The 23,064-nt window shown below is 36.4% G+C and overlaps 2 protein-coding genes across 2 annotated transcripts in view; both read right to left on the reverse strand.

The window, feature by feature from the left end:
* The window catches only part of LOC137402128 (uncharacterized), a 579,585-nt gene that overhangs the window by 548,974 nt on the left and 7,547 nt on the right, over positions 1–23,064 (reverse strand). The gene's annotated exons all lie outside the window — the stretch shown is intronic.
* Positions 11,650–14,967, reverse strand: LOC137401719 (malignant fibrous histiocytoma-amplified sequence 1 homolog). Its single transcript, XM_068088176.1, has 4 exons — positions 13,483–14,967; positions 13,145–13,228; positions 12,241–12,993; positions 11,650–11,867 (listed from the first exon to the last, which is right to left on the reverse strand). Exons 1-3 carry the CDS (start codon positions 14,948–14,950, stop codon positions 12,830–12,832), a joined length of 1,716 nt encoding a protein of 571 aa, XP_067944277.1. The 5' UTR covers positions 14,951–14,967; the 3' UTR covers positions 11,650–11,867; positions 12,241–12,829.

Raw genomic sequence — 23,064 nt, forward strand, 5'->3', positions numbered from 1 at the left:
TTTTACCATATACTGTATATCCTTTTACCATATACTGTATATCCTTTTACCATACACTGTATATCCTTTTACCATATACTGTATATCCTTTTACCATATACCGTATATCCTTTTACCATATACTGTATATCCTTTTACCATATACTGTATATCCTTTTACCATATACCGTATATCCTTTTACCATATACCGTATATCCTTTTACCATATACTGTATATCCTTTTACCATATACTGTATATCCTTTTACCATATACCGTATAGCCTTTTACCATATACCGTATATCCTTTTACCATTGACTGTATATCTTTTTACCATATACCGTATATCCTTTTACCATATACCGTATATCCTTTTACCATATACTGTATATCCTTTTACCATATACCGTATATCCTTTTACCATATACCGTATAGCCTTTTACCATATACCGTATATCCTTTTACCATATACCGTATATCCTTTTACCATATACTGTATATCCTTTTACCATATACCGTATATCCTTTTACCATATACCGTATATCCTTTTACCATATACCGTATATCCTTTTACCATATACTGTATATCCTTTTACCATATACTGTATATCCTTTTACCATATACCGTATATTCTTTTACCATATACTGTGTGTCCTTTTACCATATACTGTATATCCTTTTACCATATACCGTATATCCTTTTACCATATACTGTATATCCTTTTACCATATACTGTATATCCTTTTACCATATACTGTACATCCTTTTACCATATACTGTATATCCTTTTACCATATACCGTATATCCTTTTACCATATACTGTATATCCTTTTACCATATACTGTATATCCTTTTACCATATACCGTATATCCTTTTACCATATACTGTATATCCTTTTACCATATACTGTATATCCTTTTACCATATACCGTATATTCTTTTACCATATACTGTGTGTCCTTTTACCATATACTTTATATTTTTTTACCATATACTGTATATCCTTTTACCATATACTGTATATCCTTTTACCATATACTGTATATCCTTTTACCATATACTGTATATCCTTTTACCATATACTGTATATCCTTTTACCATATACCGTATATCCTTTTACCATATACCGTATATCCTTTTACCATATACCGTATATCCTTTTACCATATACTGTATATCCTTTTACCATATACTGTATATCCTTTTACCATATACCGTATATTCTTTTACCATATACTGTGTGTCCTTTTACCATATACTTTATATTTTTTTACCATATACTGTATATCCTTTTACCATATACTGTATATCCTTTTACCATATACTGTATATCCTTTTACCATATACTGTATATCCTTTTACCATATACTGTATATCCTTTTACCATATACTGTATATCCTTTTACCATATACTGTATATCCTTTTACCATATACCGTATATCCTTTTACCATATACCGTATATCCTTTTACCATATACCGTATATCCTTTTACCATATACTGTATATCCTTTTACCATATACTGTATATTCTTTGATCATATACTGTATATCCTTTTCACGATTCCAAAGGCTAAATGTGCACGTTTTATTATTAATCAATTGCGTTGGCGTTTGTTATTTTTCAGACTTTTATTTTTATTAATTTTTTCCCATTACATATTCTTTTAATTTGTAACTTTCCAGTGTGTTCTTTCAATTTAAATGTGGCATAACTGTTGTATAATCGGGTTAACAGCTAGGCCCCAGGCTACACTACTGTGGTCATGGCAGTTACAGGTAGTTACGAAAAGTCAAACGAGAAGTTGGTGATGTAGTAGTGATGTAGTAGAGGGATGAGTATAAAAGCTAGTGGAAGAGAAGACCAGGCCCTTCTTTGCTAGAGCTCATGTGAATACAACATTTATTTACACGTTTAAAACAATAACCACAACGTTTGAGAACGTCATCAAAATAAAAAGATTCCAAACTATGGCGTTTTCGTGATGGCTGCGGTTAACTGTTCATTTTTGAGCTTTTGAGAGCTTGTAATCACATTTCCACATATTTTGCACATACAACACAGCAGAGTACGATATGGTGAACCTTTTGATACCAAATAACTGTAATGTGAATTTTGTTGCAATTCAACGTTTAACGGGCGTGCAGGTGAGGTGAAGTGTCGTGTGAGTGAAAGTGAAGTGATGAGACAGCAATTTGACAAAACAGTGGGTGTCAAAGCTGTAGAGATATAAAAGTGAGACATTTACATTTATTATTCGTAAAGAAGAGTTAAAATTAAATTATAAGTGAAATTAAAATAAATATGAATTAAAAGTAAACATAGAGGTAAACAGAGAGGTAAAAATACAGGTGGTGTAGAATTAATTGTGTTTGGTGAGCATGGTGACAAGGAAATGAATTCATGTATTGAGAGTGGAGAGGAGAGGTTATTAAGGCAAAGGTGGTAATAGATGACCTATTATGAGGGGTAGAGTTAAGTTGGCGCCATTATTAAAGATTGCGGACATAGTGGTAGAGAAGAGCTGAAAGGTGCAGGGTTTTATGTAGATAGTGTTGATTCCATTTACGAAAATGCAGTAGAGATTTTTCAGGAATATTATGGTAGACAGGAGAGCAAGTTTGTGAAGGGGCACTTAATGAAAGTGATAAAAAGTTAGCAACGAGTTGAGAGTTTGAGCAGATATGCCAAGATACATGTACACTGTAGCTAATAATGCTGATAGTGTAAGGTTTGCTCTAATAGTCGCAGTTGATGAGTTGACAGATAGAGAAGTAAGTAGAGACCAGATTAAGAATGGCAATTTGATTTGGAAGATGCTTAATGAGCTATTGGGGGCTTGTGAGATGGCAAATAATTTAGACAAGTTTTTTAGAGTGGAGAGTAGAGGTAGTAACTTAAAAAATGAGATTAGGAAGGAGGTAGCAAAGGTGTAAGATTACAACAGCTGTGTGCAGTACTAGAGTAATAGGGGATACAATTCAGGAGTTAGATACTCTCCTAGAAGCAGTCCTAGAAGTGGTAGAAAGTATTATGGTGATAGTAGTAAAAAGTGTGACTTTATTAGTTAGGGGGCAAGGAGTCGAGAGTATAGCGAGAACAGGGACAGCAGAAGGTATAGAGACTAAAGCAGGGAGAGGTATGTCTCAAGATATGGAGCAAATGGTAGAGAAGGTAGTATAAGAACCAGCTCACCATGATAATAATGACACAATAAGGTATGTATAGTGTTGGTGTTTGCTCTGATAACAAGATAACCCGATTAAGGTACCAATATAAGAACCATCTCAGCAAGTCACCATACTGACTGCAGTAATTTAGTATCAATCCATTGTTTTATAATTTATTCCCTTGTAAATATATTTGAACAGGACTTGCTGCTAAAAATTGTATATTGATTGTATGTACAAGCTCATACGAGCTCACCCTGAAACACATTAAGGTCATATGTCGGAGTATGACTGAATATTGATTGTATGTGACGATAGAGCATTTTTGAAGTGTGATGTGACTTTTAGGTTCCCTATATGTAGTCCGGACATGTATGTGTGATAAAACATCATATCACGAACAAGATAAGCATTCGTTCAGGTTTACATGCATTCCTAGACTTAGAGTTATCCTCTCCATGATGCTCTCAATGATGTACAATCTACACTATTGATTAAGGAGATGATCCAACGTACTAGATATGCAATCGTTTAGGCCCATACAAACGACTTGGAGTTATCCTCTCCATTATGCTCCCAATTATGTGCAACCTACACAGCTCACACTAGTAAATAAGGAGATGATCCACTAACAAAACTAATAAACAAATATTAGCATTAATCTAACATGTTTGTTAGAAAGGAAGGGTTCAGTTATTATAGCCTACAAACTTGTGCTATTTATAAAGATCTCAGGCAATGTCTTCAGAGCATTCATCAACATGTATGTACATATCCACTACCAATGATACCTGTATTACATACCTTCAGGTATTCTAATCAAGATAACAACTACCATAAATCCTCTACAAGGTGCTCATGGTTGGAATTCAAGATAACAATTACCATAAATCCTCTACAAGGTGCTCATGGTTGGAATTCAAATGCTGCTCATGTATCTCATCGTGAGCCCCTCTGGGTAGGCAGGCATCTGAAATCACCTTGGCAACTCAAAAACATTATTGGTAGTTATCCTCCCGGCAAGCATTTTGCCACTTTTATTTGATGGGTGTCCAGCCTCAGGTCACACACTCCATTCATCACATCAGAATGGTGATGCAGAGCGATACAACTGTACAATCTGAGACTGCATGAGGCATGATTGTTAAGTTTGTATTATCAAAGTCACTAGTAGCTGAGGCTATACATACTGTTGTCTATGTATGAAACTACGTTTTTACCACAGCTTACAAAAAATCAACAGCCCTATATGACATGTGGTATGATCATAAACCTGATAGCAGTTATCTCCACATGGTCAGCTGTGTTGTAAGTGCTAACATTCTTGATGAATCTTGCTAATAACGATGATAAAGCTGAAACCATGATTCATGTTGGTTACAGTGTTTGATTGAAAGTATAGTGATTAGTCTAGCCTGTAAAACATAAAGTTGTAGTACATCACAATGTTATCTTCAATGAAGTTAAACTAGGAACATAGATACAAGATACGAGGGCAGACAACTATGAAATACAAGTGGGTGTAAAACAGCAACCTGAGTCTACCTATACACCTCATCACAGTTCTTGAGGCAGAGTTGAACCAGTGAGATATGACATTGATAATGTCACTGGGCAGAGTCATTCAGCTCACTTCACTGCTGATCTAACAGAACCAAAGTTCATACAGGAAGAGAAAGAAAATAATAACTCTCAACAGAGACTAGAAGCTGCTGAGCTGGAGTACCAAGCTCATATTCATAATGGAACCTAGAAACTAGTTGAATTCCTACCAGACTGCACTGCTATAGGATCTAAATAGGTATTCAATGTCAAGAATGGTCTAGACTAGGCATGGGTAACGCATGGGAATAAAGCAGCACTAATGGGTCATCACTATAATTGTCCTGCAGGAAAACGAAATCTCCTTTTTGCATGGGTTGATAGATGAGATCATAGAAACGATCTCATCTACTCATCGCTGTTTAACTCTGGCCAAGATCTCACTCACGCCTATCGTATGCTTCCCTGTCTGAGATACCAACAACTGAAGGCCTTTGCGGCATGAATCATGAACATGTTTGGAAGCATGTATACAGGTGGGAACAACTCTTCTCTCAACTGCATTATGTAAAAAATAAATACAGAACAAGGCTCACAGATGAGCACATCAATGACATTCTTCACCTCTCTTCTACAGACATTACACCACGGTACACTCAAGTCATGAATGACATTCGACACCAAATGTTTGAGAAAAATCTGAGTATTCACAATTAGTATACATATAGTTAGTATACATAGTATACATATACTATGTACAACTACTAACTATATATATAGTATATATAGTTAGTATCACATTAGTATACATACTAGCTAAGAACTCTTGGTATGTAAGTTACAATGTTCTATATACGAGCTCAACATCTCAAGTCAATCAGTTTCAAACAATCAGATACTGATCAATGTATCTACACACATCAACAATACAGAATCCAGACTATTATTGCTGTATATGTAGACAACCTAGTCCTGATCTCGAACAACTAGTCTGACCTCAACTTCCCCTTCAGGATGGAAGTTTTTTTTAGGTATTCAGCCTGAGTTTAGTGATGGAGAACTAAAACTTCATCAGAGACTGGACAAAGAACAGCTGTTGAGAAGGTACAACAACCCCAGGTACAAACCCACAGCTATACCCATGGCTGTCAATCTAAAGATGGTGAAGGATACTGGCAGCAGACTGGTGGACCACATGCTATACCAATTTATTGTTGTTAGTTTGGTTCATGTTTATTACAAACCCACAGATATGCTCAAGGCTGTCAATGTAAAGATGGCGAAGGATAGCGGCAGCAGACTGGTGGACCACATGCTATACCAGTTCATTGTCAGTAATTCACTTTCTGCTGCCACATCAATGAGGCCAGATATTTCATGCGCACTGGAAATGTCAAATTTTAATGATACACCAAAAAAGCTCACCTTACTGCTGCCAAATGCTATATGAAGGCTACACCAAACTACAGCATTTCCTCCAGCCAAAGTGGTAAACCTTCGGTTGAGCAGATAAATAACAGCTGAGCAGAAAGTGAACAAAGACATTCTACAACTTCTCATACACAATAATTATGATGGCCCATTCAGCTCGACCGGCAAACAACGGAATCCAATAGCTCTTTTGACTGTAGAGAGAGAGAGTATTTAGCAGACATAGCAGCGAAATAAGCAGCATGACTGACAACTATTTGAGGATATCACTGGCCATCGATCATTACTACCACATGTTAGCATTGGCAAGCTCTCTACCATAATCACTGCCAACAAAACCAGTGAGAGATCTAGACTTATGATACCATGATAATTATATATCTACCAAAAAATCATCAGCAACCACATCACCACTAAGCACTGCTTTACCAAGAACATGATCACTGATATTCTCACTAGGTCTATGAGTTATGATAATTCTAATAAACTGGAGACATGCTAGGTCAAAGGTTAAACAAATGACCCGATAGGCAGGACAACTGTGTTACATATATTGTATTCACAGGTTTTGCTGTGTTTGTTTACATTTTGTTCCTGTATTTCTCAAAATTCTAAGTTGGAGTATGAGAAATGCCAGTTATGAAATTTATGTAGTTGTGTCCTCTTGTTATTTGGAACTACATCTGTAGACCGCACAGAAAACTTAATGACTCAATTAAGGCTAATCAAGTAGCTGTATGACTCCTGATGAATATCCTCATTAAAATTCTCTCTTTTGTTCATCTCTGCTATCAAGATGACTGCTTGTTTTATTCATTTTGAATAAACCTCAATCTAAAGAAAAACGTTTAATAATATGTTCAAACAAGTGAAAATTGTATAACAACATAACAATAGTTATGTTCTCTTGTTCAAAAAGACAATTCTAAAAATAATGACTGTCTCAATTGGTTTCTATATGGACCGCTAAAAAATACAAAAGGGGTTTTGTGTTTCTCGTTAAAAAGAAAAAAAACACAAAATAAGAGTGATTATTTCTTATATTATCGATGCTGACAGACATTGAGAATTAGCCTGTTCCTCAAAAGCTCTCTAAAACAACTTATTATATGTCAATGGTCAGCCTTCATAGCCAACTGGAGGTATATTGAGAGATGGGATTATGTACATTATGTACAGGTGATAGATAAATAAACACTATACTAGTAATACCAGGTAAGGTTATAGATACAGAGTCTGTGTACAGCAGGTAAGGTTATAGATACAGAGTCTGTGTACAGCAGGTAAGGTTATAGATACAGAGTCTGCGTACAGCAGGTAAGGTTATGGATATAGAGTCTGTGTACAGCAGGTAAATTATCCTTTCACTTAAATACTCGTCTTCATTGATTCTCAAACATATTAGGTCTGCTGTTAAACATTAACACAAGTATTTACAATAAGAAATGAGCCAATAGCATCAATGTTCTCCGCTATGTCAAGCTGACCTATTTACCAATGATATGAGTTGGTAAGAAGTACAACCATGAAAACAAGAGGAAGTTCCATGATAATTCTAGTTGATGGTCTGTCTGGTGTCAATATAGGAACAGTGAGAAGTTGTCAGTCCTTGCCTTTTCTGAATCCAGGGAAGAGATAAAGTTTACGGAGTTTTGTAAAGGTGCAGATGCTAGTTGGTACATTACCTCCCTGAGTGTCACATGACCTTGCATTCTGATCCGCCATACTGACCTGTCTCACCCGTGACTGTATCTAAAGCATACAAATAAACACAGAGTAACATATCATAATGACATCATATGGTTTGCTCCAGTGTGTTAGTTGAATTGATGAGATGAGTTCAAGTCTCAGAACTAACAGGATGTTATTTGTACCAGAGAAAAGGACCTGTAATAGTTGATAATATCAGGTACCAAAGTTACTAGTAGTATAAGGAGGGGTAGTTGGTGACAGAGCCTCGGGACCGTTCAGCATTTTGTGCTAGTGGGTGCACTATGGAAAATTAGCCATTTGCTACGTGAGCACAGGCACAATTTCCTTAAAAACCCATTTTGTCGAGGCAGTAGTCAAGGATAGCCTACAGACATTCTACAAATACTCAACTCAACAGATCCACGCTTTTAATATGGGTATTTTGCGGGTGGACTTCGATAAACTCTCCCTCGGTAATTGGAAATTAGCCTAAAATTAATGTGAGCATTAAATGAAGAGAAATGCTAAGGAAATATCAAAATCTCCTGTGAAGATCAAGGAGTGCCCCTGAGTTCATCTAAAATAAGAACATTGAAAATAACCTGAAATCTATAGAAATGAAATTTGAACAGGCAGAGGAAATGAGAAAGGATAGAAAGGAATGGAGTAGTAAGATAGTGAAGGCTACCTGAGCTAGAGAGACAGCAAAAGTGATCAAATCACAATGATGCAGGTGATGATGATGTAATAACACTGAGGCTTTAAAGCTAACATCATTTGACCGCTATTACGACCTTGATCTCAATTTTTTTGAGAAACTAAATTTGTTGTGAAAGGCAGTTTAAGTTTCTAATGGTCCTGAGGCTTTAAAGCTAGCATCGTGTGATCCTATTGCAACCTTGACCTAAGGATTATCAACTGATTAGTTCAAGAATAATAAACTGCCCTCTCTTTTGCAGGTGGTGGTCAAGAAAAGAATACAGTTATTGTAGTTATCCCCTCTTACATCTCACTAAATAGAGAAATTTTATTAAAGTTAGTAGATTTTGGTCAAGAGGCTTCAATGTTCACATCACCCTTTCTGATTCAAGTGGTTTTTTGATGGATTAGCTCCAGGAATTAGCCTAAAAGACACAGTGAGTCTAATGGTCTGTTTATTACAAGAGACAGCGAGTCCAACAGTTTGTTTATGGCAGAACATGGGAACTCATCTACTGGTGACTGAAATACTCGCTAAAAATGTTTGATTTTCTCTCCACACCAGTCGAAGCGGAACTGACCAATAAGCGACTGCTAATCAAGCTCGGATCACACAAAACCTGTTAAAACGGCAACGTCGGCAAAGATAAAGTGACAAAACGTAATAGCGTATCACTTTGGCTACTTTTATCACAAATATTCTAAAAAGCGAGTAGAGCGCAATGATCACCATCCCTTCGCAGCTACGTCGAGGTATGACATACATGGACTATGATCCAATGGGCTCATGACTAGAGCGAATTGTGAGGGAACAAGATTGGTCAAAGAGAGCAGAGAGTTTTGAAGTTTGCCTGAAGCACTCTAAATCTCTGAAGTTATATAGGGTTATACCTAGGTTATATAGTGTTTATATTACACCTCTGATAATGTAATATCTATATATACTTTATTTACGCTATCATTTTTTATTTTGGTGTCTTTTTCTACAGGATATCTACAAGAATTCTAGTCTTTTCTTGGCCATCACCGGTAAAAAAATAAGGGCAACGTGTTATTCTAAGGCTAATCCGTTGATAATCTCTAAGTGAAGGCCGCAATAGGAATCATGTGCTGGTAGCTTTCAAGCCTCAGGACCATTAGGAAACTTAGGCTAATGCTCATGACAAATTTTGATCAATTTCCTTAGAAATAGAGTTCAAAGTCGTAATAGGATCATGTGATGTTAGCTTTTAAGTTTCAAAACCATGAGGAAATTTAGGCTAATCCTGGCGTAAATTTAGGCTAGTTCCCAGAAACCTAAGGAGCGGGTGCGGATGCTCCGCAGCAAAATGCTTGTAGTAAAAGCCTGGAAATTAAGCTACTTTGTCGAGTATCATTGGAATACCCACAGTCTATCTTTGACTATCGCTTCGACGAAATGGGTCTTTAAGGAACATAGGCTGATCCTCACATAGCAAATAAAGCAAATAGGCTAATTTCCAATAGGTTAGGAAGGAGGCATACCTAAGCTCTAAGAAAGCAGCAGGTCTTGAGGCTCTTTCACTAACTGCCCCTTACACTACTGCTACTAAATACTACATGTAACTCCTGTTGATTGTGATAAGAACAGCACGGAGAAAGTGAACCAGCACAAATTAAAGTTAATTGGATATAAAATAAGATGGACAAATAAAGGAGTTCTCAGGCTATAAAATAGACTGACTACTTACAATCCTAAAGAGACTCTCTATATCTCTATGAGAAGAATGTTTGTAGAATGTGGCCACAAGAACTCTGATGAACCAGGCTCCATGACTGCAGGATTTAGTAGCCATGTAGGCTAAAATAGACATAGAGTGGTATGTTGATAAGTTCATTACTCAACGGTATATGATAGTCAAAGCTCATGTGTATAGAGTAAATAATGATAATAATCTACATGCACATCGTAGGAACTAAGGCTAGTCACAAGCTAAACAAATAATTATTCACAGAGGAGACACTTTGATAAATCTTGGTAAAGCAGATCTGAGACTAGACTCTGTACTTACATTCACTGCTGGCCTTCATGATGAAGAAATCATCAGCATTCAGAGTAGTTGGAGGTGGAACTGAAGTAGTTGGTGACTGAGGAGCTGGTGTACTGCTAACTGTGGTTGACTGATGAGCTGATGTACTGTTAACTGTGGTTGACTGAGGAACTGATGTACTGCTAACTGTGGTTGATCGAGGAACTGATGTACTGTTAACTGTGGTTGATGGAGGAACTGATGTACTGCTAACTGTGGTTGACTGAGGAACTGATGTACTGCTAACTGTAGTTGACTCAGTGGTTGGGCTGCTTATGATGGTAGATATTGGTGAAGGAAGAAGCTCTCTACTTTCTCCAAAGTCTCGTCTCCCTAGATAACAGAATGTTTGATTAGTTATGTTATATTTTTATACTAGATAAATCTCTGTAAATGTATGTTAATACTAGCATACAGGAAGTGCACACAATTTGAAGTTAGACCCTGAGTGGTTATTGACCTAATAGATCATTGCCAGATTCATGTTTTGCCAGTGTTACACGTTTTGGGGTTAGTGATGAAACTTCATTGCCCAGGGCAAACTTTCTGCTCTGTAGGCGACCGCATTAGCCAATAGCAATGAGGCTGATACTCGGGGCAGATTTTCCACTGCAGTTGTACAGTTGGATCATACGCAGCTGTCTTTATAGTACATACTTGTTTCTGTCAGCCAATGACTCATGTTTTGGAATACTATGACACAATTTTGACAATACAAGCTACCATAGCTATTTGATTCGCTACCAAATTAACAAGTATAAAATTGTACATCAGTGGATGCAGATATGCATAACACATGCAGATAATTCTTCCCTTCTGTTTAAGTACAGATACTATAAGTTAGTTGATTAACTACTTACTAATAAGAAACTTGTTTCACACGTACTAAAGTCACACCAGTTGGTTCCATATACAAACACTGTGTTGAGCCACACTGCACGGCTCGTGGTACACAAAGAGTTAGGTTATCAAAGAGTTGATGAAACTGGTATTTAGTTAAATAGTACTTATTTATCTGATCTTCTGAAAGTATAGCCTGTGTACCCAAACTGTGTATCCTTTATCAGGTGACAAACCTCCTGAGCATGCTTGCAAGATGACCAACTTAGGCTTGCCCTTCATAGCAGGGAAACTCCGTGGAGAGAGAAGGTCTTGGATATGGATGAAGGGAATCATGTTACCCTCGATATCCAGCAGATGGTTACCACTCGTACCATGAGTCATGATTACTAGGACAAACATGCCCAGATTCTTGTGTTCCTCTCTCGCTGTTTCAATCTGTATCTCTCTGTAGATATCCTGGAAAAAAATATAGTAATCCTGACTAGTACAGGCCAATACTTTTATGGATTCAAATTCTTTTGTATGACTGCCAGATAGCAGGAAGTCATTGAAGTGTTGCTAGGAAACCTTACCTAACATTTATAGAATGAAAACTCAAAATGAAGCTCTAAAACAAAACTAGGTTCCCTGCAAACATAAATCACAGTTAAGAGGCTTTGTATCAATGTCCCTCATCAGAAGATCTGTTAACACCCTGACTACCAGACCAAGACATACACTAGTCACAACAGTGTCTCACTTTAAACAGAGTTTTGTACCATGAGTTTAAATCAGCCAAATTCTACAATCTTTAAGCAGAAACAAGGCTATGATAAGGCACACGGAGTACCTGCGCTCGCAGGTCTTTTAATTCAGCCTGTGACTTGGCAATATCAAACTTAAGGTCTTTGAACATCATGCTGAGATTTCTGTAGTCAAATTGGGAACCCGCTCTGTTACCGTGACCATAGCGAAAGTTCATATTGTTGATGATTAGAACTCTGCCCCTCACTGGTTCACTCATAGCATAGACCTTTATAATACAATCATAGAACCCAGTTAAGTTGTAACATAAAGAGAACACAACTCTTGCTGTTTGTGTTTCACAAAAAACCTCATCATTAGCCTCACCCATTAGCTGAGTTCAAGGGTCACAAGTCTACAAATGATACAGAGAAGGGAATAAATACCGTGAGAAGTTGTCTACTCTAGATATTGCAATGCTTACTCAACAGCAAAAATTAACCATTCTTCTCTAATTGAGACAGCAACAGGTAACTTCAATTATATCACAGATCTCTGATGGTTCTTAACACGCTATATGATATCAATATGAGTTTTTATGATCTTTATCATTTAACAAATTAACTTACCATGTCTATGCTCTTCTTCTGATGGAAGCTGTCAGCAGCATGTTAGTTAGATATTAAACTGATAAACTATATTACCTTCTTAGACTGATACAGTTGCTTAATCTTCGGCTTCTTGACTATGCATAGTCGTAGCCTCATGACCTTATCTGCTTTGGACTCATCACAATATCCTTGATCCTCCACATCTGACAAGTCACTTTCAGCCTCCTCAGAGGTGCTCTCCAGATGCCCTGAATATAACAGAGTTAATACTCTATGTTTCTGTTGTATTTATAGAGTATCAATCTCTTTCCTCGTATTTAGTCCCATCTTCATTTACTCTTATATAAACACTATATAAATCAGAGACTTAATGAGAACATACACAGGGAAGAAGCTTACCAACTGTTTGGAGAGGACAACTCTCTCTTATTTCAGATATATGGTTCTCTAGGCTTTGTACTTCATCAACAGTTAGTTGGTCACCTGTAGGTATGATGTAATACAATTACTAATAGATAAAAGGTGACAACTAACCAAAGCATCTCATAATCTACAAATGTGTCTTCAAAAAAGTTTAATCTATTTTCTATATGGAGCTGAAGGACATCACAGGGATAGTCATCAATACTATCCAACAAAAAGATTTTAATATCTGGAGGAAAAATGGTAAATTTTTGCATTTAGCCAAACCTTGACTGAGACTAAACTCAATGAAAAGGATGAGAAAGGTGACTCACAAGGAAGTCTGAGAGGCTTGGGCACGGAAGGTTTCTTATCATTTCTCAGCTTGTCACAAACTGGACAGACAACCTTGGACAGATGTGAACGTATAGCAGGGAGTTTAGTACAGGTAATGCTGTAGTCACAGTCGATAGGATAAAACCACTCAGGGTCGACATAGAAATGGGGTGCAGGGTTTTGTCTGATGAGACACTGTGAACAGTAGAGACAAACTTCAGCATGACTCCCTTTCCACACGGCGTAAAGCTGGTTAAGAATAGCTTTAGTTGTCACTATTAAATGTTCCCAGGAAGCTGGTAGCTGTGCCACTGTAGTACCAACTCTTAATGAGACCACTCGGTTGGTTAAGTCATGATTCAGAATTGTGGTAAACTCCTCATTGTGTACCACAGCTCCATCATTCCACACCTTTATGTTTGACAACAGACTTGAGCAGAGTTTCAGGACTGCAACAGTCATAAGTTGATATACATAAGGAGGTGGAGATAGACCACCTAAGGCAATGTCCAGTCGGAGAGGTACATTGTCATCTAATGGATATGTCTTTTCTACAGAAGTAGTCGTAAAGTATGGAAGGATGTACGATCGCCTTTTAGAGTTGTGTTCTATTGGACCATTCAAGATGGCGAAGCTCTTTAAAAGTTGCATAGATATTTCAACAGGTAACTCACTGCTGTTCTTAAGGAGATCTACTAGCAAGACTTCATCCATGATGCCAGTAGTAGTAAACTGTGCTACGAATGCTTGGTACTTCCGCTTACTGACCCACTCTTCTTGGTGTGTGAAAGGAACCAACTCTTCGACCCTCTTTTCCCATTGTTGCTCAGCTGTGTGGTGGAACAACAGAGCTATCATCTCAGTAATTACAGGAATCTTGTGGAATATGTAACGGGACAGACCTTCGGTTCCCTCGAACCACAAGATCTGCCCAGTATTATGCATATATCGCAGAATGATTTTAGAATCAGTGTCTGAGAATTCGTTCTCTACCTTCAACAAAGGAATGTAAGTTCCTTCCTCTCGTTCTATGAATTTCTCTACACGCTCCCAAAGTAGGGGAATTTCCATGATTAACTTCTCACACCGTTTCTCCAAATTTGCTCTCAAACCTTTAATGTTAGATACTTCGCCGAGGTCATTGCCAAACTCGAAGACATCCAGAGGGTTAAAGAGAGGCTCGTCAGTGTTGGTGAGATGGATGATAGGACTGGATTCTTTTTGAAAATCCCCACAGCACCGCTCGTAGTCTCTGAGTAACTCTCTTCTTGCTGCTTCTGAAATGGAGAGCAACTTTTCCCTACAATCTTCCACCAACTCGATATCCAGCTTGTCAGTGTGTGTGAGGACCAATACAGGTGGATCTAATCTTGGACTGGCCAAGTAGAGATGAGACAGCCAGTCTATACAGAGTCTTCTTGCACCTTCTCTAGACCCTGCAGACAGATATGAGTTAAACTCTTCCATGTTGACTACAAGGAGTGGAATGCATCGCTCTCGTATGACTAGCTGGTAGGCCATCTGATAGATATCATGGCCACCATAGTCTATAAACTTGAGAGGAGAGTTGTTCAGGTCTTCCATTTGGAACACTTTGGTTGTCTCATCGAATGGTGAATTTTTCTCTCTGTAGGTAAGTTCCCTTTTACCGGACTGGAGGCTTCTAATGAGACTACTTTTCCCTGCACCAGTCATACCGACAACTGCAACTGGTACTTTGAGCTGATCTACTCCTTTTCCTTCCAACAGATCAGCAAAGTATTTATTTACAGCGGCGATACCCTGCACACATACTGCGTACGGGGGAGACTGGAGAGAGAAACAATCCCTACAATCTAGCTTTGTGAGTTGCTGTAGCTTACGAATTTCGCTACTTATTTTTGTCAACCCCTCATTGTTGAAGAGGTATAACATCTTCAGATTAGTCATACGGTAGACGACTGAAGGTAGTTCTACCAGGTTGTTGCGTGATAGATTCAAATACCACAGGTGAGTCTCACAGTCCAGTCTGCAACATAGAATATCATAGACATATCGTTGTTAAAGTAAAGGTGAACACAATCGATTACAATGCTGTATATTGGTCATGTTAATCAAACTAATAATATTATAATTTTCTAATAAATTTTATTTAAATTAAAATATGGCTGGTTTTACACACGACTTAGGCAATCCTCAGTGTGCATATCATGTAATTGCAAGATATACGTATAATATAAAATATTTAATATAAAAAGGTATTTAATGTGAAACCACAATATATTAAATATCAAATGTCTGACTTAGAGAACATTAGAGAGCAGGTTTTATAATAAGAGATATTTAACACGGAGCCATAAAAACAAGCATGTTATTCCAACATCAATTCTGTTGTCATACTAAGAGTGTTGAACAATGATCATCAAATCTCTGCTATGACTAACAACTACTGATATTCTCATTTTAAACAGTGCTAAAATGTTTACTTAGAAGTTTTAATATAAAACTTATTTTATTAGCAGAAGTCGACAGACACGGTAATTACTATATCGAAATCCTGCAAACGAATACACTGAGAAATCTTTAGCAAACATCTATGTGCTTGTTATCAATGTAAGCATTTGGCTATCATAGCCTTAAATTCATTCATAAAGATCTCAGGCTACAGTTTTGCTGACACATGACCTTGTAGCACTTATCCATTGTCAATGAACTCGAACTCAATTATTAATCTTAGTGTAGCCCAATTTAGATAAAAGCTATCTTACTTCTAAAGTTGGAATCTGAATGCCTTCTGTGTACCTAGTCATGTCTCCCTTATACATAGGGAATTCTAAAGCACCCTAAATGATGACCATGATAAAGAGATCAAAGAGAAAAGGGAGGAGTTGTCAGACCATGCCAACTCAACACTGATTCCTACATGTACTCATCAGAGTAGGTGTGAAAGCACATATTATTAGATGAGAGCAATAAATGAGGTATATGCTCACCCCTAAACTTGGAGTTATCTTCCGTACGCTGCTTACAATAATATGTAATGGACTCTGTAATATTCTATTGACTAGAGCAGTGATTTTCAACCAGTGAGTCTGATAATCTCTTACAGCACACTAGTCTGCTATATCTATATTTACTAGTAGACTATACTATTTATATAGTAGACTATTTTAGATATGTGGAAGGTATATAGACCATATGAATACCAAACAGTTACTAGACAGAGGAAGTACACTGTAGACTATGTTAGATATGTGGAAGGTATATACACCATATTAATACTAAACAGTCGGTAGACAGAGGGAGTACACTGTAGACTATGTTAGATATGTGGAAGGTACATAGACCATATTAATACTAAACAGTCACTAGACAGAGGAAGTACACTGTAGACTATGTTAGATATGTGGAAGGTACATAGACCATATTAATACTAAACAGTTACTAGATATAGGAAATACACTGCAGACTATGTTAGATATGTGGAAGGTATATAGACCATATTAATACTAAACAGTTACTAGACAGAAGAAGTACACTGTAGACTATGTTAGATATGTGGGAGGTATATACACCATATTAATACTAAACAGTCACTAGACAGAAGAAGTACACTGTAGACTATGTTAGATATGTGGAGGGTATATAGACCATATTAATACTAAACGGTCACTAGACAGAGGAAGTACACTGTAGATAATGTCAGATATGTGGAAGATCAATGGACCATATTAATACTAAACAGTCACTAGACAGAGGAAGTACACTGTAAACTATGTTAGATATGTGGAAGGTACATAGACCATATTAATACTAAACAGTTACTAGATATAGGAAATACACTGCAGACTATGTTAGATATGTGGAAGGTACATAGACCATATTAATACTAAACAGTCACTAAACAGAGGGAGTACACCGTAGACTATGTTAGATATGTGGAAGGTATATACACCATATTAATACTAAACAGTCACTAAACAGAGGAAGTACACTGTAGACTATGTTAGATATGTGGAAGGTACATAGACCATATTAATACTAAACAGTTACTAGATATAGGAAATACACTGCAGACTATGTTAGATATGTGGAAGGTATATAGACCATATTAATACTAAACAGTTACTAGACAGAAGAAGTACACTGTAGACTATGTTAGATATGTGGGAGGTATATACACCATATTAATACTAAACAGTCACTAGACAGAAGAAGTACACTGTAGACTATGTTAGATATGTGGAGGGTATATAGACCATATTAATACTAAACGGTCACTAGACAGAGGAAGTACACTGTAGATAATGTCAGATATGTGGAAGATCAATGGACCATATTAATACTAAACAGTCACTAGACAAAGGAAGTACACTGTAAACTATGTTGGATATGTGGAAGGTACATAGACCATATTAATACTAAACAGTCACTAAACAGAGGAAGTACACTGTAGACTATGTTAGATATGTGGAAGGTACATAGACCATATTAATACTAAACAGTCGCTAGACAGAGGGAGTACACAGTAGACTATGTTAGATATGTGGAAGGTACATAGACCATATTAATACTAAACAGTTACTAGATATAGGAAATACACTGCAGACTATGTTAGATATGTGGAAGGTGTATAGACCATATTAATACTAAACAGTCACTAAACAGAGGGAGTACACTGTAGACTATGTTAGATATGTAGAAGGTATATAGACCATATTAATACTAAACAGTCACTAAGCAGAGGAAGTACACTGTAGACTATGTTAGATATGTGGAAGGTACATAGACCATATTAATACTAAACAGTTACTAGATATAGGAAATACACTGCAGACTATGTTAGATATGTGGAAGGTATATAGACCATATTAATACTAAACAGTTACTAGACAGAAGAAGTACACTGTAGACTATGTTAGATATGTGGGAGGTATATACACCATATTAATACTAAACAGTCACTAGACAGACGAAGTACACTGTAGACTATGTTAGATATGTGGAAGGTATATAGACCATATTAATACTAAACAGTCACTAGACAGAGGAAGTACACTGTAGACTATGTTAGATATGTGGAAGGTATATAGACCATATTAATACTAAACAGTCACTAGACAGAGGAAGTACACAGTAGACTATGTTAGATATGTGGAAGGTGTATAGACCACATTAATACTAAACAGTCACTAGACAGAAGAAGTACACTGTAGACCATGTTAGATATGTGGAAGGTATATAGATCATAATATTACTAAACAGCCGCTAGACAGAGGGTGTACACTGTAGATTATGTTAGATATGTGGAAGGTATATAGACCATAGTAATATTAAACAGTCGCTAGACAGAGGAAGTACACTGTAGACTATGTTAGATATGTGGAAGGTGTATAGATCATATTAATACTAAACAGTCACTTGACAGAGGAAGTACACTGTAGACTGTGTTAGATGTGGAAGGTATATGGACCATATTAATACTAAACAGTAACTAGGCAGATGAAGTACACTGTAGACTATGTTAGATATGTGGAAGGTATATAGACCATATTAATACTAAACAGTCACTAGATATAGGAAATACACTGCAGACTATGTTAGATTTGTGGAAGGTTTTATAGACCATATTAATACTAACCAGTCACTAGACAGAGGAAGTACACTGTAGACTATGTTAGATATGTGGAAGGTATATAGACCATATTAATACTAAACAGTCACTAGATATAGGAAATACACTGCAGACTATGTTAGATTTGTGGAAGGTTTTATAGACCAAATTAATACTAAACAGTCACTAGACAGAGGAAATACACTGTAGACTATGTTAGATATGTGGAATGTATATAGACCATATTAATACTAAACAGAGGAAGTACACTGTAGACTATGTTAGATATGTGGAAGGTATATAGACCATATTAATACTAAACAGTCACTAGATATAGGAAATACACTGCAGACTATGTTAGATTTGTGGAAGGTTTTATAGACCATATTAATACTAAACAGTCACTAGACAGAGGAAATACACTGTAGACTATGTTAGATATGTGGAATGTATATAGACCATATTAATACTAAACAGAGGAAGTACACTGTAGACTATGTTAGATATGTGGAAGGTACATAGACCATATTAATACTAAACAGTTACTAGATATAGGAAATACACTGCAGACTATGTTAGATATGTGGAAGGTATATAGACCATATTAATACTAAACAGTTACTAGACAGAAGAAGTACACTGTAGACTATGTTAGATATGTGGGAGGTATATACACCATATTAATACTAAACAGTCACTAGACAGACGAAGTACACTGTAGACTATGTTAGATATGTGGAAGGTATATGGACCATATTAATACTAAACAGTCACTAGACAGAGGAAGTACACTGTAGACTATGTTAGATATATGGAAGGTGTATAGACCACATTAATACTAAACAGTCACTAGACAGAAGAAGTACACTGTAGACCATGTTAGATATGTGGAAGGTATATAGATCATAATATTACTAAACAGCCGCTAGACAGAGGGTGTACACTGTAGATTATGTTAGATATGTGGAAGGTATATAGACCATAGTAATATTAAACAGTCGCTAGACAGAGGAAGTACACTGTAGACTATGTTAGATATGTGGAAGGTGTATAGACCATATTAATACTAAACAGTCACTAAGCAGAGGAAGTACACTGTAGACTATGTTAGATATGTGGAAGGTACATAGACCATATTAATACTAAACAGTTACTAGATATAGGAAATACACTGCAGACAATGTTAGATATGTGGAAGGTATATAGACCATATTAATACTAAACAGTTACTAGACAGAAGAAGTACACTGTAGACTATGTTAGATATGTGGGAGGTATATACACCATATTAATACTAAACAGTCACTAGACAGACGAAGTACACTGTAGACTATGTTAGATATGTGGAAGGTATATGGACCATATTAATACTAAACAGTCACTAGACAGAGGAAGTACACTGTAGACTATGTTAGATATATGGAAGGTGTATAGACCACATTAATACTAAACAGTCACTAGACAGAAGAAGTACACTGTAGACCATGTTAGATATGTGGAAGGTATATAGATCATAATATTACTAAACAGCCGCTAGACAGAGGAAGTACACTGTAGACTATGTTAGATATGTGGAAGGTGTATAGACCATATTAATACTAAACAGTCACTAAGCAGAGGAAGTACACTGTAGACTATGTTAGATATGTGGAAGGTACATAGACCATATTAATACTAAACAGTTACTAGATATAGGAAATACACTGCAGACTATGTTAGATATGTGGAAGGTGTATAGACCATATTAATACTAAACAGTCACTAAGCAGAGGAAGTACACTGTAGACTATGTTAGATATGTGGAAGGTACATAGACCATATTAATACTAAACAGTCACTAGACAGACGAAGTACACTGTAGACTATGTTAGATATGTGGAAGGTATATGGACCATATTAATACTAAACAGTCACTAGACAGAGGAAGTACACTGTAGACTATGTTAGATATATGGAAGGTGTATAGACCACATTAATACTAAACAGTCACTAGACAGAAGAAGTACACTGTAGACCATGTTAGATATGTGGAAGGTATATAGATCATAATATTACTAAACAGCCGCTAGACAGAGGGTGTACACTGTAGATTATGTTAGATATGTGGAAGGTATATAGACCATAGTAATATTAAACAGTCGCTAGACAGAGGAAGTACACTGTAGACTATGTTAGATATGTGGAAGGTGTATAGATCATATTAATACTAAACAGTCACTAGACAGAGGAAGTACACTGTAGACTATGTTAGATATGTGGAAGGTGTATAGATCATATTAATACTAAACAGTCACTTGACAGAGGAAGTACACTGTAGACTGTGTTAGATGTGGAAGGTATATGGACCATATTAATACTAAACAGTAACTAGGCAGATGAAGTACACTGTAGACTATGTTAGATATGTGGAAGGTATATAGACCATATTAATACTAAACAGTCACTAGATATAGGAAATACACTGCAGACTATGTTAGATTTGTGGAAGGTTTTATAGACCATATTAATACTAACCAGTCACTAGATAGAGGAAATACACTGTAGACTATGTTAGATATGTGGAAGGTATATAGACCATATTAATACTAAACAGTTACTAAACAGAGGAAGTACACTGTAGACTATGTTAGATATATGGAAGGTGTATAGACCATATTAATACTAAACAGTCACCAGACAGAAGAAGTACACTGTAGACTATGTTAGATATGTGGAAGGTATATGGACCATAATATTACTAAACAGTCGCTAGACAGAGGGAGTACACTGTAGATTATGTTAGATATGTGGAAGGTATATAGACCATAGTAATATTAAACAGTCGCTAGACAGAGGAAGTACACTGTAGACTATTTTAGATATGTGGAAGGTATATAGACCATATTAATACTAAACAGTCGGTAGACAGAGGGAGTACACTGTAGACTATGTTAGATATGTGGAAGGTACATAGACCATATTAATACTAAACAGTCACTAGACAGAGGAAGTACACTGTAGACTATGTTAGATATGTGGAAGGTACATAGACCATATTAATACTAAACAGTTACTAGATATAGGAAATACACTGCAGACTATGTTAGATATGTGGAAGGTATATAGACCATATTAATACTAAACAGTTACTAGACAGAAGAAGTACACTGTAGACTATGTTAGATATGTGGGAGGTATATACACCATATTAATACTAAACAGTCACTAGACAGAAGAAGTACACTGTAGACTATGTTAGATATGTGGAGGGTATATAGACCATATTAATACTAAACGGTCACTAGACAGAGGAAGTACACTGTAGATAATGTCAGATATGTGGAAGATCAATGGACCATATTAATACTAAACAGTCACTAGACAGAGGAAGTACACTGTAGACTATGTTAGATATGTGGAAGGTACATAGACCATATTAATACTAAACAGTTACTAGATATAGGAAATACACTGCAGACTATGTTAGATATGTGGAAGGTACATAGACCATATTAATACTAAACAGTCACTAAACAGAGGGAGTACACTGTAGACTATGTTAGATATGTGGAAGGTATATACACCATATTAATACTAAACAGTCACTAAACAGAGGAAGTACACTGTAGACTATGTTAGATATGTGGAAGGTACATAGACCATATTAATACTAAACAGTTACTAGATATAGGAAATACACTGCAGACTATGTTAGATATGTGGAAGGTATATAGACCATATTAATACTAAACAGTTACTAGACAGAAGAAGTACACTGTAGACTATGTTAGATATGTGGGAGGTATATACACCATATTAATACTAAACAGTCACTAGACAGAAGAAGTACACTGTAGACTATGTTAGATATGTGGAGGGTATATAGACCATATTAATACTAAACGGTCACTAGACAGAGGAAGTACACTGTAGATAATGTCAGATATGTGGAAGATCAATGGACCATATTAATACTAAACAGTCACTAGACAGAGGAAGTACACTGTAG

Source organism: Watersipora subatra, chromosome 8, assembly GCF_963576615.1.
Source record: "Watersipora subatra chromosome 8, tzWatSuba1.1, whole genome shotgun sequence".
Taxonomy (NCBI): Eukaryota; Metazoa; Bryozoa; class Gymnolaemata; order Cheilostomatida; family Watersiporidae; genus Watersipora; species Watersipora subatra.

Coding starts and splice junctions, on each gene's coding strand:
- LOC137401719 (XM_068088176.1), bottom strand. CDS start 14,950: ATGGAAGAGTTTAACTCATATCTGTCTGCAGGGTCTAGAGAAGGTGCA. Junction 13,229..13,482: donor CAAGCCTCTCAGACTTCCTT/GTGAGTCACCTT, acceptor TCATACCTACAG/GTGACCAACTAACTGTTGAT. Junction 12,994..13,144: donor TTGTCCTCTCCAAACAGTTG/GTAAGCTTCTTC, acceptor TGTTATATTCAG/GGCATCTGGAGAGCACCTCT.